General features: G+C 45.7%; 4 protein-coding genes and 1 pseudogene across 4 annotated transcripts; 4 read left to right on the forward strand and 1 right to left on the reverse strand.

The window, feature by feature from the left end:
• Positions 1–3,298: 3,298 nt before the first annotated feature.
• Positions 3,299–4,738, reverse strand: LOC123054651 (homoserine kinase-like). The gene has a single exon (XM_044478460.1). The coding sequence runs from the start codon at positions 4,628–4,630 to the stop codon at positions 3,503–3,505; it is 1,128 nt and encodes a 375-aa protein (XP_044334395.1). The 5' UTR covers positions 4,631–4,738; the 3' UTR covers positions 3,299–3,502.
• Positions 4,718–6,700, forward strand: LOC123054652 (probable phospholipase A2 homolog 1). The gene is made up of 3 exons (XM_044478461.1): positions 4,718–4,901; positions 5,002–5,121; positions 6,290–6,700. The coding sequence occupies exons 1-3, from the start codon at positions 4,790–4,792 to the stop codon at positions 6,466–6,468; spliced, it is 411 nt and encodes a 136-aa protein (XP_044334396.1). The 5' UTR covers positions 4,718–4,789; the 3' UTR covers positions 6,469–6,700.
• An 8,061-nt stretch (positions 6,701–14,761) lies between these two features.
• LOC123055960 (BTB/POZ and MATH domain-containing protein 2-like) lies at positions 14,762–15,893 on the forward strand (annotated as a pseudogene).
• Positions 15,894–18,316: 2,423 nt separating this feature from the next.
• Positions 18,317–19,236, forward strand: LOC123050103 (BTB/POZ and MATH domain-containing protein 2-like). The gene has a single exon (XM_044472943.1). It carries the CDS (start codon positions 18,317–18,319, stop codon positions 19,220–19,222), a length of 906 nt encoding a protein of 301 aa, XP_044328878.1. The 3' UTR covers positions 19,223–19,236.
• A 2,325-nt stretch (positions 19,237–21,561) lies between these two features.
• Positions 21,562–24,301, forward strand: LOC123050104 (BTB/POZ and MATH domain-containing protein 2-like). The gene is made up of 2 exons (XM_044472945.1): positions 21,562–22,718; positions 23,876–24,301. The coding sequence occupies exons 1-2, from the start codon at positions 21,657–21,659 to the stop codon at positions 24,062–24,064; spliced, it is 1,251 nt and encodes a 416-aa protein (XP_044328880.1). The 5' UTR covers positions 21,562–21,656; the 3' UTR covers positions 24,065–24,301.
• The last annotated feature ends 2,273 nt before the right edge of the window (positions 24,302–26,574 follow it).

The following is a 26,574-nucleotide window of genomic DNA, read 5'->3' on the forward strand; positions in this document are numbered from 1 at the left end:
GACGGAGGGACTAAGTAATAATAATCTATCGCCAGAACACATCAGTTTCCCTTTCCCAGTTCCAGCTTTGTTCTCTACTTTTTCCTCTGAATCTTTCCAATCACTATTTCTTAACTTTCTACACAAGTAAATATAGATCTATACTCCAAAACTCTATCCTTAGCTTTACCCGACCAAAGGAGCAATGAGACCATATTCTACAACTCTATTAATAAGTACCGAGAAGACATCCACTACAGTGTTAAACAATATGGGGAACAGAGGGTCCCCTTGCCTCAAACCTTTTCTAGTGGGAAAATAGGTATGAATATTCTCACTGACCATAATAGCCACCTTACCATCGTTAACAGTACTCATAAGTCATAACCCACTTTACAAATTTAATTGGGAACCCTTTCATAACCATCACCTTTTCTAAAAATCCTAGTTAATTTTGTCCTTTCTTAAAATCAAGCTTGAAATTAACAGCACTTCTTTTCTTAACTCTAATCTCATGAATTATCTCACGCAACAATAGCACACCATCTAAAATAAACATATTTCTCACAAAAGCCGTCTGCGCAGGGGATATAATCTTATCAGCTACAACAACGGCTCTGCTTTGACCACAGTAAAAGTCGTAAAAAGAACATTTAGCAAACATATAGGCCTATATCTTTGGATCATCATTCCCTTTAGGCAACAAAGTAATAATGCCATAGTTAAGTCTTCCTACATCCAACTTTCCATTAAAAAAATCATGAAACAGAGGCATCAAATCATCACAACTCAAGTCCCAGAAATGCTGGAAAAAGTCTGGGAAACCCATCAGGACCTGGGGATTTATTATGTTTCATCTGGAAAACATCATGTTTTACTTCCTCAACTGTAAAAGGTTTGATCAGCAACTGCTTATCTATATCATCAAGCACACATTGTGAAGGAACATCTAAAGAGACATTAATAACACTAGCCTCTGGACCAAAGAGCTCTCTAGGGTATTTAATGGCATACTTAAGTAGTATGTTATCATCCCCTACAATCAAACCCTCCTCTTGTTGTAGAGATAATAAAATCTTATGTTTCTTCCGTTTTCTACCACTAGCTTTAGCCATAAAATATTTAGTAAGAGAATTTCCCTGGAGCAGGTCAGTGTCATTTGACCTCTGATACCACTTCACCAGCTCCTCCTTTCTAATATGTTGTTACTGCACATCTAGAATTTTTCTAGTCTTATACTTGTCTACAGATAAAGCATAATTTCACTCTCTTTGTCTATATCATCGATAGCAGTTTCCAAAATTTTCTTCTGTTTTCTATAAAAACTTTCATAGTTAATGTTCCATTCTTTCAACTTTTTTGTCACTACTCTAGCTCTATTCTGCCACTTATCTAACTTAGTTGTATCAAAATGAAATGCATTCCAAACTTTGCTGGCCACCTCACTTAGATGCTCTCTAAGAAACCAGCATAACTCAAACTTAAAAGGCTTTACAATTTTAGGGATATTTAATGCCAAATTAACAACTAAAGGCAAATGATCAGAGATAGTTCAAGGCAAGATTTTAGGAAACATTTGCTCCTACCCATTTACCATTATAATCTTGTCCAATTTGTTAAATAAAGCAGAGCTATGGTTATTACACCAAGTAAAACAACCACCTGCAATCTCCACCTCTTTACACTCACAATGCTCAATAATAGTACTAAAAGATTAGACCATTTATTTAATCTCCTAGCCCGACTGCTATCACTAATTTTCCTAATCAAATTAATGTCTCATCCAACTAACAGAGGGAGCTCATTACAATAAAAAATATGCACTAGCTCAACCAAACAGGCTTCCTTGTCTCTTCCATGAGCAGCCCCATACACAGTAGCTAAATTCCATTTGTTATTAGAGCTTTTCTCTCAAACTATCATTCTAGCATGAAAATCACCTGATTCAGCTTCCATTACTTCAAAGCAACCACTATCCACTCCTAACATAATACCACCACTCAGTTCTACTGATGGAACACATACCCAGGAAAAATTCTTTCTACCACTAATATTATTTAACCAATCAGCACCATAACTAGTCTTCTTTGTTTCCTGCACACCTACAAATAAAATATTATGTTCTACAATAGTTTCTTTAAGAAACTTTACTTTATTAGCCTCCCCCATACCTCTAGCTACATTAAAACTATTTTTCTTAGAGCCACTACAAAGCAAATCTTTACTGCTCTTACCAGGACTAGCCTCAAATAGATTGCATCTAGGTTCTTCTAGTTTCTTTAAAACTTCTACAGGTTGCTTAATTTCCTTCTCATTTCCACCGAATTTAACACCCACAGTAGCAGCTAAACTTAATACTTTTTCATGTGCAGCATTTAAAACTGTAGGAAATATTAAGGAAGTAGACTCACCAATTGGAAATTCCAAATTCTTCACTTTAGCCCTGTCCATTGCTTTCTCCATTACATGCTTATTTGTGACATTCCTGCTAGTCCTCCTCCTATTCTCATCCACTATATTATCCTTTTCCTTGCTGACATTTCTCAACACAGCTCCAGGCTCCACTTTTTTTGCTTGTAAGGACTGGTCTCTATTTGAATTTTCCTCCCCAAAATCACCTCCAACCAGTTGCTAACCTATAGCCTCCTGCTCCTCATCAAGTCCTCTGTTTACCTCTGCAATCACTTGTGTACTAAGCCCCAGTCCTCTTGCAAAGCTGTCAGGATCATCCTGCATATCCTGAGAGAGCCCCTGGTTATTAGCACTAGAGACACTTCTTCCTCAGTATCTGAGCATTCCACACCATCCAACATTCTGGTATCTTTTGCAGATTGTTTATTTATTTCCTCGACTTCAGTTACCTGCTGCTGTCCCAGCATATTTTTTGTTTTGTAACATTTTTTGTCCTCCTTTCTTCCACAGTGAATACAAAACAGGACAGTTTTACACTCTTTCACTGCATCTACGTGCCTGGGTTGAGCACAGCGAAAACATCCAGCCTTCTGCCCCTCTTCATTACCAGTACCCCCTGATGCTTGTGGTTCATACATAACCTATCACCTAACTAGTGCATCCTTAGTTACTGCCTCATTGTACTGACCACAGCTAGCAACAGAAATCTAAAATATCACTAATAAATATGTTGAAATGGTTACAGTAGACACAAGGACGGCTAGAAAAATGCACGGGTTTAGTAGATTCATAAATGTTTAAACTATCCATGAAACAGGAAAGAAAAAAAAATGTTAACAGAGGGAATGATACATCGCCATGTTGCTTTGAGGCTGCTGTCCAACAAGTTGTGCCACTCGGTCAGGGATTGATAATACGATTACAATTTCACATTAAATGGTAAATCGATCCACTCATTCAGAATTTTTAACAAACAATTAGAACTGACAACCGACTAATAATAAACTAATTTGGGAGAACTTCCAAACACCTACCGCACCAAATCACCGACAACATGTTCAATCAGTGTAATACACATACACAAACCAGACAAACAAGACAATGTACCTTCCTACTCCAACCTTGAGGTGGAGATAACCCTGGCGCCATCTCTATCAAGCTGCGCGATGGTGGCGGTGGCTTTCAGCTTCCCCACTGAAAGGAAGGCGTCAACCATCCTCCGGGCGACCTCCTCCCCCTTCTCCTCTCCCTCAATGACAGCCACAGCGGTCGGGCCCGCTCCACTGATGGTGGATCCCAGCGCTCCGGCTTCCAGGGCAGCGGCCTTCACCGCGGCCATGCCGGGAATCAGCGGGGCCCTGGTGGGCTCGACGATGAAGTCAGACGACATTGCCGAACCGATGAGGGCGGCGTCACCCTGCAGGACGGCAGCGACGAGCGCAGCAGCCTGGCTGGAATTGCGGGTGTGGTGGCTGAGGGCGACGTTCTTGGGCAGGGCGGCGCGCATCTTGCTGGTGGGCGCCTCGAACTCAGGGGTGACGAGGACGAAGCAGAGGCGGAGTGCGGGAGGGCAGGGGAGCTGGACGAGGCGGAAAGGCTCATAGCTCCGCACGAGGACGAAGCCCCCGAGGATGGCCGGGGAGATATTGTCGGCGTGGAAGCCGCTGACGGCCTTCTCGGACTCGAGCCCCGCGAGCACGAGGCCGTCGCGGGGGAGCAGCGAGCCGAAGAGCGCGTCCACGGCCTTGGCGGCGGCGGCTGCGGAGGCGGCCGAGGAGCCAAGCCCCGAGCCGAGCGGCAGGCCCTTGGCGAGGCTGAGCGAGACGCCGTGCGAGCGGACGCCGAGGGCGCGGAGCGCGGCGACGGCGGCGATGCCCGCGCAGTTGCGGAGAGGGTCGCGGGAGAGGCGTTCGGCCAGGCGCGGGTGGGACGGGGAGGTGATGCCCGAGATGGCGACCGTGCCGGCGGGCAGCGTGGGGTCGAGCGTGGCGGTCACGGTGTCGCCGAGGGAGAGCGAGGCGTCGGCGACGGCGCAGCCCAGGAAATCGAAGCCCGGGCCCAGGTTTGCCACCGTGGCCGGAGCGAACGCCGTGACGGACCTGAAGGCCGGGGGCGGGTCGGCCGATGCCGCCGCGGCGGAGACTCTGAGCTTCCTCGAGGCGCGAAAGGAGAGCAGCGGTGCCTTGCGGGTGGAGGGGAAGGAGGACGGCGCGGTGGCCGGAGACGCCGCCGCCGCCATTGCGGGGGGTGGCCGGTGCGCGCGTGGGAGGGTGGGGTTTGGGGAAAAGATTTGGGCTTGGGCTTTGCCTTTGGGAACAACCAGAAGTCTGAAGAGTTACTGGCAGCCGCGGCCCGCCACCACCGCGGCTCCAAGAACAATCTCCACCACGCACCGGCGATGGCGATGGCCGCCCTGCTCGTCGTCCTCCTCCTCCTGGCCGGGGGCTCCGCGGCCGCGTCGCCGCCGCCGCCGCCGTGCAGCCGGTCGTGCGCGACGCTCAACTGCGACTGTAAGCCTCCTCTTCCTCCCCTGATCCGGTCAATCGAGCGTGACGATTTCTTTCTGATCTGAGCATGCTCTGACCATGGCTGGGATGGGATGGGTGGCAGCGGTGGGGATCCGGTACGGAAAGTTCTGCGGCGTGGGGTGGAGCGGGTGCGAGGGCGAGGAGCCCTGCGACGACCTCGACGCCTGCTGCCGCGACCACGACCACTGCGTCGACAAGAAAGGTACATCATCCCCTTTCTAGCTTCAGAAAGAAACAATGGCGTCTGGATTGGTCAGCCCAGCCCGCCATGAACAACCATACGCTGCAATGTATTGTTTGGGCATGTGAATTCGAATGGTACTGACAATTGATAAGATGAGCATTGGCTAGACAGTTTCAGAATTCAGACTTTCAGTTGCTGTTTGCTCTGCCCTGCTCTGTCATTTAGTATTGGCAATGCAGCGGCAATTTGGTTCACAATTGCCTCTATGAACTGATGTTTTCGCTCATCTGTCGCTCAGTGATAAATTGTGTGTGGTTAATTTACTAGATAAACTACACAGCTTTGTAGTATGCACACCAGAATGCATCGGGGCAACCGGACAACTTACATGTCTGGTTAACCGTTTCCTGTCAGTATACAGCTATGCTCTGCACCAATTCCCTTGTAAATTCCACATGTTATGTACAGTAAGTCGTGCAGCCGCATGGATTGGGCGATATGTGTTGGCGGTTTGGGTTCAAGGGGGGTGTTCAACATTGCATCAGGTTGACATGGTTCACAGTTTTTTACCTCCAAACGACAGATGACAGGCGGTTTGGATTCAAAGGGGTGTTCAACATTGCATCAGGTTGACATGGGTCACAGTTTTTTACCTCCAAACGACATATGGCACCCGCCAGATCGATTAATGACATCTCCACAATCCTATAGTTATACTGCATTGGGACAAGTCACAGTTTTTGGTCAATAATTTTATATTATAATCCGTATTTGTCAATTGCGGCTGTGTCTTCACAGCTTTGTAGTTCCCTGTTAAATTTCATGTGTCATTGAGTATTGTACAGCTAAAGAGTCGCATGGGTGTTTGTGTACAAGGGGGGCAATTGTTGAACAAATTGCATCGAGGACTTCATATGGGTGGAACCTCTTTTTACCTTCAAATGACAGATGACACCCGCCAGATCAATCAGTGCATTCCCCGCATTCCTATAATTATATTGCTTTGTTTATCTTACACCATGAGTAACCAGTTTCGCTGGGACATGTATGCATGCATGAAACACAACGGATATATGATGCTTGTGATGCGAAAGAAAGTTTGCGCTCGAGCTGTTTATCTGAAGATCTGTACTCTGAATCCTCAATCTCATGGTTCTTTTTCTTTGCATAAATGTAAATTGATCAGGCCTGATGAGTATCAAATGCCATGAGAAGTTCAAAAACTGCATGAGGAAAGTGAAGAAGGCTGGCAAGGTCGGCTTCTCCAAGAAATGCCCGTATGAATTGGCTATGGCGACGATGACTCAGGGTATGGACATGGCGATCATGCTCAGCCAGTTGGGCAGCCAGAAGTTAGAACTGTAGCTTTGGCCTTGGAGAGGTACTTGGCGCATTGCTTCGTTGATTGAATATTGACTTCCTTTGATGATTATACTGTAATTTTACTTCAATTGGTAAAATCACATTGTTTTGGGCAGCCATAGAGATAATTTTAGGTTGTGGTGCTGCTTGCAGCATATAGTATCAGATCTTCTGCCTGGGCATTTTTGTAAACAGAGTTGCAATATAATTGAATCGAAATCTCATCATTCTCCAATTTGAGAATATCTCTTTCTTCATGGTATCCGCCTAATTGTGGTCTGCTTCAATTATTGTTTTTCTAGTTATATCTCTGCTCCTTGGGCCATTGAAATATTGGAGGAATGTGTTGATAGCACAGATACAAGAATTGCTAAAATAGCCAAGTTGGAGATACAATGATAAATTTATATCGAGGAGGTGTTCATAAATCATACATTTATTATTAGTCCCCTCATTTGGAACAGACAGATAATTATTGCACCAAAAAAATAGATAAAAGAGGTGCTAGTACTCTGAATTAAAACGCACGCATATGATGCCACCAAGAAATATACTGCATTCTAGAGGATAGAGTCTATGTAGGTGTCAAGACGTTTGGATTTGTGCTTGATCATTCGAAGCCTGGATCCTTCTAGCACCACTTCCATGCCGGTGAACAGGACCATCGTGTCGACGCAATCGGTGCGATTGTCCCATCCTTCTGTTTCCATGACGTCCTTGAGGTACACCATGCTGCGGTACTGCTGATGCCATCCCAGTGGTGGGTCGATGTCGAACCACGCGTGCCGCAGCGTCGAGGCCGATCCGTCCATCCTCGTAGCGAGACTGCAACCAAGTGATTTCACCATCGTCGCTCTCAAAAGCTTGATGTTCAAGATACTATCAGCTGCTCCAAGATCTTTCATCTAAAAGTTATTACATCTCCTATGTAAGTCCTGCAAGATGATACATTGCACCACAAGGGTCAATATATTGAATATATCGGCAAGTCACACTAGCATAATGTAGGTTTTGATTACCAGAAAAAACAATTATATGTTGATGCTACTTTTGCGACAATCCTCGCTCCTGGTGCTATCCTTGATCGATGCATGGTGATGCCCTCTTCGGCCTTCTTCATGGATATGCGCCCTCGTTCGATAGCTATCGTCCAACGCTCTGCCTTGCCCTTGTCAGCGACAGTGCTCGTATGGTCAGTCATTCATGCCTGTGGGTCTGGCCTATTGCTTCTCCTTTGGCAGCTTGGGCACCTTGAATGTGGGTTCTTTGGGAACCACTCTACGGCGGCACCCGTTGAGCTTGGGTGAAAGGGTTGTGGCCCTTTAAGGCGACGGAGGCAGATCGTGTGCTGCTCATGTTTGGCCCTCCAAATGCAGTCGGTGCATGATGCTCACAGTGGTGCCTTCATCCCGAGACCTTAGTTTGTTAGTTGGCGTTGGTGCAACATTGGTCGCCGGCAATGGTGCTATGTACTGTGGCTCACTGTGTTGTTGTTGCCTTTGAGTTGTCATCCTTAGCACTTTGTATTCTTGCTTTCCGTTTTGTGTTTTATTTCCTCTGTATTGTGATGCCCTTTTAATCCTGACTGGTAGATTTTTTTAATTTTCTTTTTAAAATGTCGTCCCACTTTGTTAGGATTCAGGGATGTTCATGGGTATAAGATTTTGGTCGTGAGGAATCCCCAACCACAAATGGCGGCCTGCTCCTAGATTACAAGAGCACTTAGCTAGATTATGAGCTTAAAAACTAAACCAATTGATCGCTTTGTTAATCTAAAGTCGGGCTAGGTTTGAGTTTTTCTTGGGCTTGGCTGGCGCCTTTTTTCTCTTAAAAAACTCTTGTAATTGCAAATGGTCGTTTATTTTGGTGGAACATTTGTAAATTGTAATGCTATCTCTTCGGATTAAATAGACTGTTCTGTATCCGCCACGGTCTCCCGTTCCAATAAACTTGACAGCTACGTTAAGTTCCACCAGCTAAAAAGGAAAAAAACAAAACAACCTGGGAAGCAAAAGAGTTCTGTTACGCACACGCGATATCAACGCACGAGCCGCCGTGGTGGAAGTCAAAAAAGAAGAAGAAGAAAGAAGCGCAGAGCTATGGCCATGGATCATGACTTCACCAGGGACGTGATGGCGGAGATCCTGCTGCGTCTCCCGCCGAGCTCCAGGCGCCGGGCACGCCTAGTCTGCCGGCTCTGGCGCGACGTCGTAAACGAGCGCACCACGGAGGCGCAGAGCCGTCCCAAGCTCCTCCTCTGGAGGGCCGACAAGGCCATCGCCTATGTCTCCAGCGACCTGTCGTCGCCGTCGCCGACAGGGAGCTGCACCGAGCTGTGGAGGTACTCCGAGCCTGGGCCCCCCCCCCCCCCCCCCCCCCCACCCCCTCTACGCTCTGCAGCTGGTCGGCACTTGCAACGGGCTGCTCTGCCTGTGCGACAACACCAAGGGTGTGGGTGGCACCATCACCCTGCTCAACCCAGCCACCGGCGAGGAGCTTCCAGTCCGGCCGCTCCCGTGCGCAGAATCGTTCATCATCGGGACCCATCGCTCGATCGGGTGGGGCTACGCGTACCACCCGACCACGGGGCAGTACAAGGTCGTGCACGTCCCGTCCAGCCACGACCGGGTCTGTGAGTTCAACGCCGTTCATGTGCTCACGCTGGGGGAGCCCACGTGGCGGGAGGTGCCGGTCGACCCTGGCGACGTGATTAGCAGGCTTGCCGCTGGTATCGTAAGCGTCGATGGCATGACATACTGGGTTAGGGTCACCGGTGGTGGCGCGGCAAAGATCATGTCATTTGACCTCAACGACGAGCGTGTCGTCTCCACCACCATACCGTTGCCAGTCCGACGTGATCACTACCGCCTGGCGGAGGTGCATGGAAGGCTGGGATTTATCGCCGGGCCTAATGTATGGGTTCTGGAGGAAGGACAACGGTGGAGCCACCGGTACAACTTTAAGCAAGATATCCCACGACGGCACTTTGTGTATGGCAAGTACTCTCTCTGTCCCATAATATAAGAACGTTTTTGGCACTACACTAGTATCAAAAACGTTCTTATATTATGGGACGGAGAGAGTACGTCCTAACATATGAACGACTCTTGTATTATAAGCACATGTCGTCTTTAGGCCGGACACCAACGAGCAATGAGGCGGTGTGTGTTGGCCATTGGGATAAGGGGACACTCATTGCAAACATGGCGACGTGTGAAGATAGCTCCCACAGAAGTTATGAGGCGTTCGCCTATGTGGAGACCACGGAGCCGCTCGGTGTTTACGAAACAAATTAAGCAATTTATTGCTTAATTTTTGTGTTAGTTTCATTGCTCGTTGAGTTCATCTCCATGGACTGATGTTTTCCTTTATATGAAATAACGAACTATATGTGTCTCAGCAAATAAGACAGCCTAGAGACAATGATGAAAAAGGGTCATGGCCGTGAAATTTTGGGATGCCACTGCATTACTCCTCTGTGCTATACTATTTCTGCTTTTGTTTTCTTCTTTTTTCTGGGTATCCCACGTGGTGTTTGTGATTTGTCTGTTAAGTTATTTTTGTATTTGAAACAAACTTGGCTGCCAAAGTAAATTTCGCACAGCCCCACCCCACGCTTCTGGCCCAAATAGCTACAAGGTCTGATATACAGATCATAAGTTCACGAATAATCCTACACCTACCAAGACTAACGTAAAAACTAACGTAAGTTCCCATCAAACAATTCTCTCCCCTCTTGAATTTAAGTGGGGTGGGGCCCTCCTTCCGCTTAACCCCAATCATAACTACTGATCATAACTTTTCATCTGGCTAATTACGTAAAAGTTACGTTAACCCCTTCTTAGGTGTAGCATTACCCTAAGTTCACAACGCGTTGTGAAAAGGAAAAGAAATGACACGACCCAAAATCCATGGAAGAACTGGATGTCGGAAGTGTATGTAATTAAGAAGAACAATAATAATTCTATGCTAAATAAAAAAATTTAGCCATGGTCCAATTCAAAAACAGAAAACCTACATTTGCCATGCGAACATGGCAACAATTATATAAAAATTTCCGCCATTTGGGACGCAAAAAATGTCCTAATTTTTTTGCCATGCGAATGTACAAATGTGTACCAATGTTTCAAAAAAAATCCCTAAAAAGTGGGAATATGGGTGGCGGCGACGGGAAGGGCTGGTCGCTCGGGAGGGAGAGAGGGCAGCTGAAATTTTTACTTAGCGCAGCCGAGGTCGAGTATATTTACGAGTGCTGTTGGAAATTTTTGGCCGGAGGAGGACAAACTTTACTCCGCTCACGGTTTGCGAGTTCGGTTAGGTCCGGTTAGCCACGTATTTCCCTCTACTAACCGATTATAGGGGGTTGGTTAGAGTTGCTATAAGGGCCTTCGAGTTGTTCACACGAAATTGTACAATACTGCAATCAGACCTATAACGTTTCCGAAAAAAGAAGTCGGTAAAAAAGCATACGCGCGTGTCTAGCTGGTCCGGCGACGTGAGTTTAAAAGGGAAGCAGTGCTGGGTTGTGTGCGTGCCCTTTTTCTTTTCTTTTTTTACATGGATACGATAGTGTGTGCTTGTACACGTGTCACCGGCATGTACGTAGTACGAGTTATCTTGGACGATGCTCCTACTCCGACTTGGTATCCTCCTAGTATAGTACTGTAGTCCGTTCTCCTTTCGAGAAAACAGCTTACAAATATAGATGACCAGGTTTCCTTGGAGCTCACCCGTGCGTTTGCCCTTGGTCCGCCCGCTACTTGATTTGCCATGGGAAACTTCAGCTCGTGGTGCGGAGGGGAGACGTCGTCGAGATGCGTTACCAAGACCGCGACGGGCGCGCACAAATTCGAGGTGACAAACTACTCGCTGCTCGACGGCATGGGCGCCGGCAACTGTGTAAGCTCCAACACGTTCAGCGTCGGCGGCTACGACTGGTGCATCAATTTCTTCCCTGACGCGTACAGTGGCTGCGCGTTCGCCTGCCTATGTCTCCAAGGAACGGCCAAGGAGCCGGGCGTGATGGTGAAGTCCACGCTGAGCTTTCTGGGGAGCGACGGCAAGCCGTATAAAGGCACGGAACCGGTGACCGCCACACGAACTCTTCCCTTCTCACATGTAGGTATCGAGATTTTCAGTGGTTGGGAAGATCGGGTGATTGTTGAGAAGTCTAAGCTGCAGGCTGACGGCTGCTGCACCATCAGGTGTGATCTGACCGTCATGAGAAACACCGTCGCATAGAAGATGCGGCCATCAACAGACCTAGTCGATTGGAATTAATTATGGTCGTTGCTTTTCGATTTGCTTGTAATAAAACATGGCTTTTGTAGACTTTTATACGTAATAAATTCATGGTATTATCTTTATATGCAATCAAAGCTGTGTATGTTCCGCAGGATGGCCACTTTTGTATCCCTAGTTTACGTTGATCGCACTTTCATCCTACAGTTGCAAATAGAAAGAACTTTTTTTTTGTCTGTAGACTTGGTTGAATCTTGTAACCTTGATACTGCATAAAGCCGAAAAGAACTAGACTCTTTTATGTCTCCAAGTTTTAGCAAGGTTGGATTTAGTTTTCAGGAGCATGTATATACTATTCCCTCTCTTTTACATTTTTTAAAATCAAAATTGCAGGGGTCACATCTTTGCCGAGTTTCGGCTATTGGAGGCTCGCCGAGTTTATTATGGGCTGTGCCGATTTTTTCCAAACTCGGCAAGAAGAACGATTCTGGTTGTGTCATCACCCACGGACCATGTTGGCAAGGTGCCTAATAGCCAGTGACATGATGAGTAGAGCAAATATGTGTATAACTTAGTAGTTGGTTCTCACTACTTTTATTTATCTCAACATGTCATCTTAGCAAACATACCACCTCATCGAAAGCCTGCTCAATATGCATGGTCATTATTAGTTCCCATTACTTGCATGTACACATGTCATCTTAGCAAACACGTCACCTCAACAAAAGCCCACCTCAATATGCATGGTGATTATTACTTCCCATTATTTCTATTTATCTCAACATGCACGCATCCCATGTCACCTCATATAAGGTCCACCACAACATTTATGTGAACACGTTTTCCATTATATTATGCAACTTATATCCAATAAAAAAATTAACTGCAAAATAATCAAATACAATATATAATATGAATCATCAGTTTCAACTAATATATTAATAATTTAAACATTCATGTTTCATACTATCAAATCTTATTATAATTATTGCATCTAATTTCCGCAACAACGCTCGGGTATCCCATCTACTCATTTAGTATGGAGTGGGTGATTACTGGCCCCAAGGTGTGACATTACATTCAGAGATGCCATTGGGGTAATTCTTATACGGTGTGGTTAGGTCTTAGTTGACTGAGACTTAAACAAGTTGTAGTCAAGTGACATAACATCATGGATCTCAATGTAAGATCTCACGAATATAACAACGACTGAGACATAACCAAGTCTCAGTTGACAGGGATTTAACAAGACTGGTTCTTATAGCACCGTATGTTGCGCTAGATTTGTGGGAATTCTCCCAGTCTAGCTACCAAACGTAACCACCATTTTCCTTTTATTTTTTTTAATTGTTTGGTTCACAATGTTTTGTCCTAATTTTTCTTGTATCTTTAGGTGAGATGGTTTATTCTAACATAGGTTTTATTATCAGTGATCAAATTGGATGGGCTCAAGCCAAAGCATCATCTATTCTAAAAAGGGTACACTAGTACACCTGGACGTTATTCACACGGTTTTTACTCCCCAATCGCAGACAGTTTCCGAAACCGTGTGCTCGAGTGGGTTGGGATATGGGGGGGGGGGGGGGGGGTCGATCGCTCACGGTAAGGGAAATCGTGTGTGTTGGACTTACTCACTAACCACGATGACGGTGTCCTGGACTAGGGGGTCCCGGCCTAGCTAGTCTAGACCATGGCCGGACCGATGGCCCGTTGGTGTAAAGAGACTCCGGAGGCCTCGAATCCGTGGTGTGATCATATCGGACATCGCCGAAGACTTGACGTGTACTCCAAGGATATTCACTAGATTCAGCATGTAACCCCTAGAAGGCAACCAACCATGTGTAACCCTAGATACCCCTGGTGCCTATATAGGCCCGAGGGTTTAGCCTGTAGAGGGACATCTATTATCATCATCAGCCTTAGGGTCCGGTCCATAATTTACGATCTCGAGATGGATCAACTCTGTACTTTGATACACCCATAATATAAGCAAGAGCAGGACGTAGGGTCTTACCTCCTCAAAAGGGCCCGAACCTGGATAGAACACTGTGTCCCTTGTCTCTTGTTACCCATCGATCCGATCTCATAACTCGGGACCCCTGCCCGAGGTCTGTCGGTTTGACACCGACATTGATGCTTTCACTGAGAGCCCGCTATTTGATCGCCAAGGATCGATGACTCGCTTGCAGATTGATACATAGCAGTATCGGCTGCGGGGGCATCTTCGTCCCCGGCCAGCTTTTCGCCTTCGGCAACATCGTGCGACATGCCGATCCGACCAGCCACCTGGGCCGCGTCGAGAACATCGCCCCAAACCAAGTCGTCATGTTCGGAAGCCTAGAGTACAATTTAAATGAACGGCTGGAATGATTAATGGAAAGTACCCGTGGTATCAATCAGCGTAAAAGAGCTCTTTGAAAATACGTTAACACCATTGTTGTTGTTTTTGTTTTTGAATTGTTTGGATTGCTTACCACATGTGTTATGTGGACGTTAACACCATTGTTTTGGAAAAAAGTACATGAAAAATATTAGCTTGTTTTAACAAAAATACATTAAAGTTTTAAACAGAGAAAAGGAAACGAAAAACAGAAGTTTTGCCACTGTGCCCGGCCCATAAAAGCTAGACGTACAGGCTTTTACAGGCTCTTACAGGCTCCTTCCAAACTTTCTAACAAACACCCCCTGATTTTCATGGAGGTGTGCCCGTGCCTTTACTAATAACCAATTAATAACTGCCACAACACCCTGTAATCCCCTCATCCATGTGAGCACCCATGTCCACCCCGCTCGGACGCAGCGCCCGTATCCGTCCGTCGAACAAAAAAACAGCCCTGTGATCTTCTACCGTTCCGTTTTGATTCTTGTTCGGTATACCAGCAGCTATCTGATTCCTTAGTTCGGGTACAACCGACGTGTGTATATAAAGACAGCAAGGCGTGCACACAATGTCCAAATCTCACACATACGATACGAGGCCAACAACCCTGAGTTCGATCGTAAGGCGTCGCCCTTGATTCTCCACCTTTGTCTGTGCGGGTTCCCTTGATTTGACATGTCTACTAGCTCGGCCTCGTCGGCTAACTACGATGAGTACCTAGTGGAGACGTCCTCGTCGAGATCCCTGGCGAGCACCGTCACCGTGGCGCACAACTTTGAGATCACCGGTTACTCGCTGCTCGACGGCCTTTGTCCCGGCGACTACATTTGCTCGAGAAGGTTCACCGCCGGTGGTTACGAATGGTGTATCAGGTTCTACCCTGACGGACATACATAGGAGGATGCCTTCTACACCTCAGCCTTCTTGTGTCTATGTAGAGGAGATCCATGGCCGGGCGTGAGAGCCAAATACACTTTTAGTTTATTGGATAGAGAGGGGAATGCAACCATACAAAGAAGCGCCTTAAGGCATATCTTTGCGTCGTCGGGTTGTTATTATGGCTATACTAGGTTCTTCTCCAAGAAGCATATCGACGATGACTGCTTCACAATCAGGTGCGTCTTGACCGTCATCACGCAACACACGGAGGACCGAAGCGTCGTCGTCATCCCCCGGTCGGACCTCCACGACCACCTGGTAGACATGTTGGAGGGCGGGGAAGGCACGGACATGACGTTCAACGTGGACGACCAGTTGTTCCACGCTTTTTCTTAGATGCATGCTGGCTGCACGATCACCGGTGTTCAAGGCGGGGCTCTTCAGCGGAATGGAGGAGAATGCTACTCGACACATCAAGGTCGATGACATGGAGCCTGCCATGTTCCAGACCCTCCTCCACTTCATCTACATCGATGCCTTCCCACATAACAATTGTGTAGACAAGAATGTGCCATTGCAATACTTGTTCGTTGTCGCGGATCGGTATGGGCTCGATAGGCTCGCGGCAATGTGTGAACAAAGGCTATGCGACGGCATCGATCTGCACACAGTTGCTACCACACTTGCCTTAGCGGAGCAGCACCAATGTGTGCAACTCAAGCAAGCATGCCTTGGATTCCTGTCCTCTCATGGTGTGCTCAGTGACATCCAGGAGACCGATGGATTCAAGCATCTCATATCCAGCTGCCCTTCGGTTGTAGGCAATATCATAAACAACATCGCCGTCGCTAGTGGTGGTAGGGCTGCCAAAAGAGCTCGAGTCGAAGCCACTCACAGCGACTCGTCTTCTAGCTACACAGGCGATTGACTCCAAAATAAATTAGTAGAACATGAGTCTATTTAATTTGTAGCTCAGGTTGAAAATGAGCCGAGTTTGCACCAATGTTAGCTCTCGCTTGATTTTGGTCGACATAGCATAATTGAAGTAGCGGAACATATAAGACCTATGCTTTGCAATATACTGATTTTTCCATTGCGAATTGCAATATGTTGATGCAACTATCATTCCCATAATTTTAATTATTCTATCAAGCTTATATATGTCTATAACACAACACACACCCTATTCTGTTTACATAAATTATAGCCTTTTAACTTGAGCATGAGTAGGTCAAGCCATTTCCCAAAGTGAACATGCTATTTTTTATTGGCCCAAAATCCACTCACAACCATTACGGTTAAATGCGAGCCAACTCTAAAGCCCGACCTCTTATTCGAGTCAAACAGAACTTGCTTGTTTGATAACACCAGCTTAGCCTAGATCGCCCGGACTTGACCGTTTTGCACCCCGAGGCCCTAACTGGTGTTTACACGTGACACCGGAAGCCCGAAGGCAGCACGTACGTACGTACGTAGCTTGCAGGACGATTCTCCTACTCCGACTTGGTATCCTAGTTCTCCTTGAGAAAGTAGCTTACAAATATGGCGAGGTTTCTTTTCAAGATTTCAAGTATATACGTATACGTAAACGAGACCCGCTCACCCGTTGCCCTTGTCGTCCGCCGACTCTGCCATGGGAAACATCATCTCTTTCTGGGGAGAGGGGTGGTCGACGTGCCTGACGGAGGCCGCCACCGGTGCACACAATTTCAAGGTGACAAACTACTCGTAGGTCGACGGCATGGGCGCCCTCAACCATGTAAGCTCAAAGACGTTCAGCGTCGGTGGCTATAACTGGTGCATCGATTTCTACCCTGACACGTACGCTGGCCACGCTTTTGCCCAACTGTCTCTCAAAGGAAGGGTGGAGCAACCGGGCGTCAAGGTGAAGTTCACGCTTAGTTTTCTGGGGAACGATGGCAAGGCGTACAAAGGCACGGAGCCTGTGGCGGCAACACGAGCTATTCTGTTCAAGGATGGTGCTGGGACTTTTCGTGGTTGGGAAGATCCGCTGACTATTGAGAAGTGCAAGTTGCAGGACGACGACTGCTTCACCATCAGGTGTGATCTGACCGTCTTGAAAAACAGGGTTGCATAAATGATGTACCCAGCAGCAGACCGAGTCGATTGGAGTGATGGTCTAGTTAGTTGCTTTTCAATTTGCTTGTAGAACATGGCTTTATGGACTATTATAATCTTATGCATTCAAGCTTTCTATGTTTCCCCGGATCGCCACTTTGTATCCCTATAGTTTAAGGCATCTCGACTTTCAAACCGTCCGCATCTGTTCGAACCACGTGGTCCAAACGTATTATGGCATCCAATGCGGTATCCCATCCGTTCGTGGATTAGTCCGGACGTCAACAACCTGTTGGTCCCAACCAAAACCCTCTCCCTCACTCGTGCCCTTTTCCGTGTGAAACGGTTGCCACGCATTCATGCTGCTCGAGGGCACCATCGTCGCATTCATGCCGGCACAGAGCGGACACGACCTCTCATTGGAGCCGACATTGAAGCGTCACACCGGCCAAGAGCGCCGCCTGTGCCACACCCGTTGTATGCGCCTTCTCACAGCGAATCGTCTTTTAGCTACACCGGGATTGATTCCAAAATAAATTAGCAGAGCATGAGTCTATTTTGTAGCTCAGGTTGAAAATGACCCGAGTTTGTGCCAATGTTAGCTCTCGCGTGATTTTGGTCGACATAGCATACATTAGTACAACATACATGAACTATGCTTTGCAATATATTGATGTTTTTGTTGTTGATTGTGTGTCTTTTCTCTCTCCGCCGTACTCCATGTTCCTTGATATTTATCACATTATTAATATGCTTTGGTTGTCTTTTCTTAGAAAAGAAATACTAGTTTTGTAGAACACCAGGTAATGCATTAGGCAAAAGCAATTCGACCCTCTTGTATAGAGAAAATTTCTGGCCATGTTTTCTTTGGGAGACAAAATTGCTGGCCCATCTGGAATGCAGGGAGACTAAGGACACACAATCGATGGCCTGGTCCGTGGCAAGAATTTTCATGGCACGACCCTCTCGGCACGTTCGACCAAGGCGCCGGGCGATGGCTCCTGGTTCTGACGGCACTGTCGTTGCCTTCCAATCCCAGCCGCTCCCGTACCCTACCCCTACGTGAACTCTGTCTTTACAGAATTGCACCACAGAATATATCAGGAAACCATCTTTGAAGGATTATATTCCATCCTCTCCATGCGTACGCCAACTGAACTCTTAACAATTTTGGCATAGGTACCCTGTTCCTGCTGAATACATAAGCGAGGCGTATGTCACGAACCTGCAGCGCCAGCCCGTTGCCCTTGGCTCGATCTCCCACGTTTTGCCATGGGAAACACCTTCGGCTCTTCTCCGGCTAAGCAGTGCGTGCTGGAGACGTGGTCGACGAGTTTTACAGAGGGCGACACCGCGGCGCACAGTTTCCAGGTCACGGGCTTCTCTCTGCTGGACGGCATGGGCGCCGGCAACTTGGTCTCGTCGAGCACGTCCAGAGTCGGTGATTGCGACTGGGACATCACGTTCTACCCGGATGGGTGGAAGGTGGACGGAGGTGCCCACGCCTCGGCCTTCTTGCGTCTCTGCAAAGGAGAACCAGGGGTGCAGACCAACTACACCCTGAGTTTATTGGGCAAGGACGGCCAAGTGTTTGAGCAAGTGAACCTAGAGCATATCTTCAAATCCACAGGTACCTTTTGGGGGTATGAGCGCTTTGTCAAGAAGTCCAAGCTGCAACGGTTGGTCTCCCGCAACGACGACTGTGTGACGATCAGGTGTGTTTTGACTGTCATGAGGAATCATCGCACGGAAGAGGTGCGTGCCTTCATCATCCCAACCCCACCGTCAAATCTGCACAAAGATTTTGAAAGGATGTTGAAGGACGAGGAAGGCGTGGATGTCACCTTCATCGTGGGTGACAAATCGTTCCGTACTCATAGACACGTTCTGGCGGCACGGTCGCCGGCCTTCAGGGTAGAGCTTTTGGACCCGACGACAAAGGAGGACCCTACAAAACCCGTCAATGTTCATGACATGACGTCCGACATCTTCGAGGCACTTCTTCATTTCATGTACATTGATGCACTCCCACATGGTAGCGATCTTGAAAAGAACGCGGTATTGTGGCGTTTGTTGGCTATTGGAGATCGATATGAACTGGACAGGCTAGTGACGATGTGCGAAGGGATGCTATGCCAAAACATAAATGAGCAAACAGTCGCGACCACCCAACTTTAGCAGAGCAGTATGATCGCGTGGGACTAAAAAATGCTTGCATCACATTTGTGTCGTCACAGGATGTGCTGGTCATCGTCAAGGAAACCGATGGATTCAAGCACCTCATGAGAAGCTGTCCGTGGGCCCTGGTGGATATCTTAAAACACAAGCTGTCTTCAACAAGTGTATGACTAATTTATGCTAGAATTTTCTCTGAATAAATATATTTCATTACTAAGTTGAACATAACAAAAAATTATCGCATTCAGTATCCTTTTTTATGTTCTGAGCATCTCCCAAGATGGTTTGCACTATGCATTCTAAAAACATCCATATACATCATCGTTTGCCTAGTTAGTTTCATCTGGACAACATGGTTTGAACTTTTAGTTGAATACCATATCTGCTCTGTTTTTAGTATTTCCTCTGTTCTGTTTGAATTTTAGGTTTTTTGTTTTTAGATTTTGCATGCATATAACTGTTTTCATGCGCTGATACTCGTACCCAAGGGCGTATGATCATTTTTTCGACAAAGGGTGGATTTTATTGACTCAAAAAAGCATCAAGAGGATACAATATAATGAGCACACACCCGGCCTCTGCATAACTAGGATGCACACAGCCAACTTAACAGACACACGCATGAAAACACGCCAGCAACTAGCAAAGTCCTAAGACCAAAAGCTATGCGTAGGCGTGAAAAAAAGAAAAGGAAAAAAAAGCCCCAAAGCAATCAGATCAGCGATCGACAAACTACAACTCAGACCATATCCGCACCAACCATTGACACCACATGGATTAAGAGGATCTTCAACGGCAACGCCTTCAGGAAGGAAGCGACTCAAACGCAATCGTTGCCGGATCCAACCACAAAGGTCAGAGTCAAAGTTTTCACCCTGAAGAATCAGCCCGAACATAGCAGATGGTTTTCTCAACCTGACATTACTGACTTATTGTGCTTTACAATTTTCAACTTCCTTTCACAGTTTATTAGTACAACATTACATACCTTGTTTCCCGTCTTTGGGTTTGCAATCAGGTCACACGGAGCCAGCCGGGTAGGACCCCCAGATCACGCAACATGAAGCTGTGGTCCTCGCGAGTTCCCGGCGCAGTTTTGCCCTCCGTCTGCGTCCTGGCGCTGACCTCCTCTGTTGGCCTCTCTTTTTACATGCACAACGGCCGCTGTTTTACAAAGGATGGGAACGAGGCAAGCCGTGCTTGGCTCCTCGGGCTCCGCTCATACGATCTTGTACAAAATTTGTACTTGCTCAGCTCCGATGTATGATGAGTATGACTGAGCTGGAAGGGTGCCTCGACACTCGAATTAAAATCATTAGGTGCCTCGTGGAATTCATATTGTAGATCTTTAGTATTGTAGATGATGATATTTTTAGTGTAAATTTGATCAAATTTTGCAAAGTTTGACTTAAGGCAAATCTTACATACAGGGTAAAAAGAAACAGGTGGAATATCTTTGTAATAAGGGTGTGTCTAGGTCTCAGTCGACTGAGACTTAACCAAGTCTCAATCAAGTGATATAGTATATGAGAAGAAAAAGAAAAAACTGAATTTTTTTATACGAATCTTAATTCAAGATCAATGGAATATAACATCGACTGAGACATAACGAAGTCTAAGTCGACTGAGACGTAGCAAAACTGTTGTAATAAATCAAATGGTTCTATACCTGAGCATGCAAAGACGGGCAGGGTATGGCGATGGCGTTTTCACGTGTCAGTTTAGTCTATTGCCAGTTCAATGCAATTTCCAAACTCTGGAGGAAAACGTATAGCCGTAGGAATAATACGGTCAGCATGGTTTATTGTTGTAGCTCCTTTTTGTTGCTGTTGATTGTTTGTCTTTTCTCTCTCCGTCGTACTCTGTGTTCCTTGATATTATCAGATTTATTAAGATGCTTTGCCGTCGTACTCTGTGTTCCTTGATATTATCAGATTTATTAAGATGCTTTGGGTGTCTTTTCTTAGGAAAATATTTTTGTAGAACGCCAGGTACATGTATTAAGCAAGGGCAATTCGACCCTTGTATACAAAAAAAAGAGAGAATTTTTTTTTGCCAAGTTCTCTTTTCGAAACAAAATTGCTGGACGCCTGGCCCATCTAATCCAGGGCTAAGCAAACGCAATCGAGGGCCTGATCCGTGGCAAAAATTTCATTGCGAGATTTCGCAAAAAAAAAAAAAATTCATTGCGAGACCCGGTTGCTGACGGCACTGCCGCCTGCCGGTGCCTTCCAACACCAGCCGCTCTCGTACGGTACGTGAACTCTGTCCTTACAGAATTGCACCAGGGTAAATATCCGTCTATGTGTCCGTGCGTACGCGACGTGAACTCTGAACACTTTTGGCATAATATATACATAAGCGACGCGTATGTCACGAACCTGAGCACCAGCCCGTCGCCCTTCGCCCTTCGCCCGATCTCCTACCTATTCCGATGGGAAACACCATCGGTTCTTCTTCTTCTCCGGTGAAGCAGGATGTGCCCGAGACGTGGTCGACGAGTTTTACGGAGGGCGACACCGCGGCGCACAATTTTGAGGTGACGGGCTTCTCGCTGCTAGACGGCATGGGCGCCGGCAACTTCGTCTCGTCGAGCACATTCTTCGTCGGCGGCTGCGAGTGGGACATCACGTTCTACCCCGACGGGTGGAAGGCGGGCGGTGGCGCCCACGCCTCCGCTTATCTGCGTCTATGCAATGGAGAACTAGGGTTGCAGACCAACTACACCCTGAGTTTATTGGGCAAGGATGGCCAAGTGTTTGTGCAAGGGAGCATAGAACATACCTTCCAGTCCGCAGGTATTTTTTGGGGCTTCGAGCACTTTGTCCAGAAGTCCAAGCTGCGACGGCTGCTATCCGACAACGAGGACTGTGTAACGATCAGGTGTGTTTTGACTGTCATGAGGAAGCATGACACTTTGGCCATCCCGGCCCCGCCGTCGAATCTGCAAGAGGATTTTGCAAGGATGTTGAAGGACGAGGAAGGCGCGGATGTAACGTTCATCGTGGGTGACAAATCATTCCGTGCTCATAGACATGTGCTGGCGGCACGATCACCGGCCTTCAGGGCAGAGCTTTTGGACCCGACGAAGGACGACCCTACAAAACCCGTCAAGGTTGATGACATGGACCCCGTCATCTTCGAGGCGCTTCTTTATTTCATGTACACGGATACGCTCCCACATGGTTGTGATCTTGAGAAAAGCGTGACGCTGCAACATTTGTTCATTGTCGGAGTTCGATATGGCCTGGACAGGCTAGCGACGATGTGCGAAGGGAAACTATGCCAAAACATAAACGAGCAAACAGTGGCAACCGCCCTAACTTTGGCAGAGTGGTATGACCGCGTCCATCTCAAAAATGCTTGCATCGCATTTGTGTCGTCGCAGGATGTGCTCGACGCCATGAAGGAGACCAATGGATTCAAGCACCTCATGACACGCTATCCGGGGGTGATGGTGGATATTTTGAAACAGAATCTGCCGTCGTCAATAGGGGTACGTGTAATTTATGGTAGAATTGTCTTTAAATAAATTTATGTTAGAACTTATTGGAACATAATCGCAGTCGGCCAATGTTTCTCATTATTTTGACCAATATTCCCTCATGATGGTTTGCACTATGAATTCTACAAACATCCGTATCCATCATCTTTCGCCTAGTTTTTCAATCTGCACCACATGGTTTGGACTTTGAGATGAATCAACATACCATTTGTGCTCTGTTATTACTACTTTCTCTGTTTTGTGTTTGCATTTTAGAGATGTATATAACTGTTTTTATGCGCTGATACTGGCACCCAAGGGCGTGTGATCAGACCAGGCATATGCAGTGCCAGTGGGAACAATTTAATCTCATCCGAGAAATTTTAAGATGCAATTTGATCTCAACTGTCAAGATAAATTGAGATATATATGCTACTACATGCTTGAAAATAAAATATTATTCTATGTGTGCATATATATTATAAGTTGAAATATGATTCCAATGCTCCTTATCACGTCCTACAGTTTTAGAAGGAAAATATATGTGCATCATAGAGACACTTCAAGTTGAATATCTTATATTTATATTCTTGTACTTATTCCGTGTACTACAGAATTATTCAAATATAAATATTTTATGGCTATATTTTTAGAATTAGTATGCCTATCTAAAAATTTTGGTAATAGATTGATAATATATTTATTTACTTACAAAAACACACCTACTCTTATATGTGTATTAATGCCATTCTCTTGTTCTAAATTACTCAAGTGTTTCTACAACATATATTTCTTAAGTATTTTATACCAACAATCTTTGTTCGTACTGGTATATATTTTACATGCCAACATTGAAAATTGTTATACGCAACCAAATATGGAAGATAGAGAGAGCATTAATTGATATTGCTATATCTTCCCTTATTTGATGCTAGATTTTATTAGTGATATATAGTTTGTTTCCTGGTTTGCAATGTAGGATGTTCATATTAGCCCTACACCATCATAGAAATCGTTTTACCTCCAAGAGGTAAGAGTAATATTAGACGTTAGATGACCCATATCTATTTTGGACCATGTTAAAATAGCTCAATCTGGCCTTATTGTGCTTTGAAGTTTAGACCATTCTTTTTACAATTTACAATATCACATATCTTGATACTTGTCAGGTTCGCAAGCAGGTCGTATGGATGCAGCGAGGCAGGACTCCTATATCACGCAACATGAAGCGACGTGCCTCGCGAGTACGCCATGCGGTTTTGCCCTCGGTTTGCGTCCTGGCGCTGGCCTTGGTTGGCTTCTGTATTCCACATCCACAGCGGCTCCTAACAAGCCAACCCATGCTTGGCTTCTTGTAGTGGCAAATATCTAGGGTCAAAACGAATGGTGGTCTGAAAGAACCAACATACAACAATGTGTCCAAGTATTGGAGAGCTCACCAACGTCTTCAGAAGACAAAATCCAGTTGCTCTGGTCATCTGATATACGAGGCTTTGTATCTAGTTTTACTACCATATACTCTTACAAAATTGAATGAAGGGAGTAATGCTTTCTTTGTATAAAGCTCACCAGATTGGAATTTTTGTTGGGCGTCATATTCTAGACCAAATTCCATCATATTTAACTTGTGCTATCAACGTTTCATGGACTATTACTTATGAAATAGTTATCGTATGTTTCTTACGTCATTTGGTTGTCAAACGAGAGAAATTTGTCGACTTAGGTTAGTCCTCGAGTTGTGATGTTGCGAAAAAGGTCCAAATTTCATGATTGCATCGATTTAGTATTTTCAAAGCAACATTTTTCTAGTTAGTTTGTTGTGTTGCTAGACACTTGTTCGCACTTGCAGTTGCACCATGTGTTTGTGTGAGAAAACCTTCATAATTTTTTTAGAAATACAGTATAAATGCAGGCGCTTACATACACACACGTACACTCATCCACATGGACATGCACATGCACACCCTATACCTGTGAGGACCTCCAAGAGACAGGGCCGCCAAATTTGGCATGCACTTGGGCATCATCTTCATCTAGAAGGATTGGGCAAGCTTTGCTGCGTCATTGATGTTGTTGGAGTTTCATAAATTTTCTACTCCATGTGTTTCAGAATATAAGGTGTATTAGTCTTTGAAAAGTCAAACCTGTTTTAGTTTGACCAATTTTGTAGATAAATGTATCAATATTCATAATACCAATCGGGATTGTTAGATTCGTCGTGAAATTATTTTTCGTATGTTATTTATTTAATATTGCGGATGTTGATGTTTTCGGCTCTGAACTTGGTTAGTGTTAAATAAATTTGACTATTTTAAGAAACTAACACGCCTTATATTTTGAAAATGAGGAGTATTTGGTTTGGTGAGTGGGGGATATGATGAAGTGTGTTTTCTTTTTATTTATATTGTTGTATTTCTTTCCCTTCCGCGAGGTGATTCAGTGTTATGTGCTAATCAATCCATATTTATGTGGGGACATTTTTTAGGTTGGTGGTTGCATGTATTATATTGGTGTTACAATATCGCATATTGGTGTTTTTTTCTAGGTGGTGAGAGGATGCACGGACTGTATGTTTTTATAGGCTGGTTGTTGTCGATTGATTTAATAATTCATTGATCCTGTCAAAATGGTGAAACAAATTCCAAATTGAATACCCCATTTGAATGGGAGAGGTCTAAGATTAGGGAACATAGTATATTAGCTAATTTTTCTAAAATACTACATTTTTTTATTAATTTACAAAAATAATACACGGTTTAGATATATTCCACAAATAATACGGCGTCATCTTTGGGCAAGACGACTGGAACTAATCGTCTTACTGATAGATGATTAGTGTCGAGTCGTCCTCCCTGAAGATGACTGGGCTGTTGGCTGAACAAGGGCTTCCAGTCGCCCTCCCTGAAGATGATTAGCTCCAGTCATCCTCTCTGAAAATGATTGGAACATAACCATGTTCTGGGGAACCCTTTCCCGCCAAACCTGCCTTTCCCGTCATCTTCTTTCCTGCCATCGTCTTTCCCGCCAACCCTTATGTTCCCGCCAACTTCTTTCCTGCCACCCTTCTGTTCCCGCCATCTTCTTTCCCGCCAACCCTCATGTTCCCGCCATCTTCTTTCTAGCCATATTTCTCTTCTTGACTTATAAAACCCCCCTCCCATACAGAAAGGTTGGTAAGCAGTGCATTGTAGTCTCGTCAAGATGTCCCATTATCCTCATTATCCTTTCGATCGTAGTTTCCACCCAAGTATGTCAAAATGTCTTCTGAGGTTAGCCAACAATTTCAAGATAGACAATAGGATAGTTCAATGGGATGACCGGACGTACGTGTTGACGAGCCTATGGATGTATGTCACTACTCTTGCGAGACGGGCGTGCCGCTCGCGTCAATGGCAGCCTTTAGTAGGTCAACCCACTCTACATGCTTTTTGTTTTCTTTTTCCAGTGTGAGGATTTTTTAAATCTCTTCATTACTTATATTTAAATTTTGATAATGCTATAATATATATAGATATATATGGAAAATTACTTTGTTTAATTTTAAAAACTTTTCACCGGCGTATTATGAAAATGTTTGAGGTGTGTTAAATTTTGTTCCCGTGGTTTTACGAAACAATTAAAAAGGCGCGTGGAAGCTTCTAAAACAGGTCCATAGAGCTTCCCGAAACTGCTCTGAGAAGCTAATTAAAGGAACAAATGTTATCGGTTGATCTGCCACCAGTAGAAAATAGGGCTTTGGTTGGGGCCTGGCCAGCCCATTAGTCCCGGTTCTGTCACGAACCGGGACCCATGGGGGCATACGTCCCGGTTCGTGCGCCCATGGGGCCGCCCGGGCCTCGGGAGGCATTTGTCCCGGTTCGTGTGGACC

This window comes from Triticum aestivum, chromosome 2D (genome assembly GCF_018294505.1).
Source record: "Triticum aestivum cultivar Chinese Spring chromosome 2D, IWGSC CS RefSeq v2.1, whole genome shotgun sequence".
Taxonomy (NCBI): Eukaryota; Viridiplantae; Streptophyta; class Magnoliopsida; order Poales; family Poaceae; genus Triticum; species Triticum aestivum.

Excerpts from the sequence above, each read along its gene's own strand:
- LOC123050103 (XM_044472943.1), top strand. The coding sequence starts at position 18,317 with ATGGGAAACACCTTCGGCTCTTCTCCGGCTAAGCAGTGCGTGCTGGAG.
- LOC123050104 (XM_044472945.1), top strand. The coding sequence starts at position 21,657 with ATGGGAAACACCATCGGTTCTTCTTCTTCTCCGGTGAAGCAGGATGTG. Across the intron at positions 22,719-23,875 it reads ATCTGCCGTCGTCAATAGGG|GTTCGCAAGCAGGTCGTATG; the intron begins GTACGTGTAATT and ends GATACTTGTCAG.
- LOC123054651 (XM_044478460.1), bottom strand. The coding sequence starts at position 4,630 with ATGGCGGCGGCGGCGTCTCCGGCCACCGCGCCGTCCTCCTTCCCCTCC.
- LOC123054652 (XM_044478461.1), top strand. The coding sequence starts at position 4,790 with ATGGCGATGGCCGCCCTGCTCGTCGTCCTCCTCCTCCTGGCCGGGGGC. Across the intron at positions 4,902-5,001 it reads CGCGACGCTCAACTGCGACT|CGGTGGGGATCCGGTACGGA; the intron begins GTAAGCCTCCTC and ends GATGGGTGGCAG. Across the intron at positions 5,122-6,289 it reads CCACTGCGTCGACAAGAAAG|GCCTGATGAGTATCAAATGC; the intron begins GTACATCATCCC and ends TAAATTGATCAG.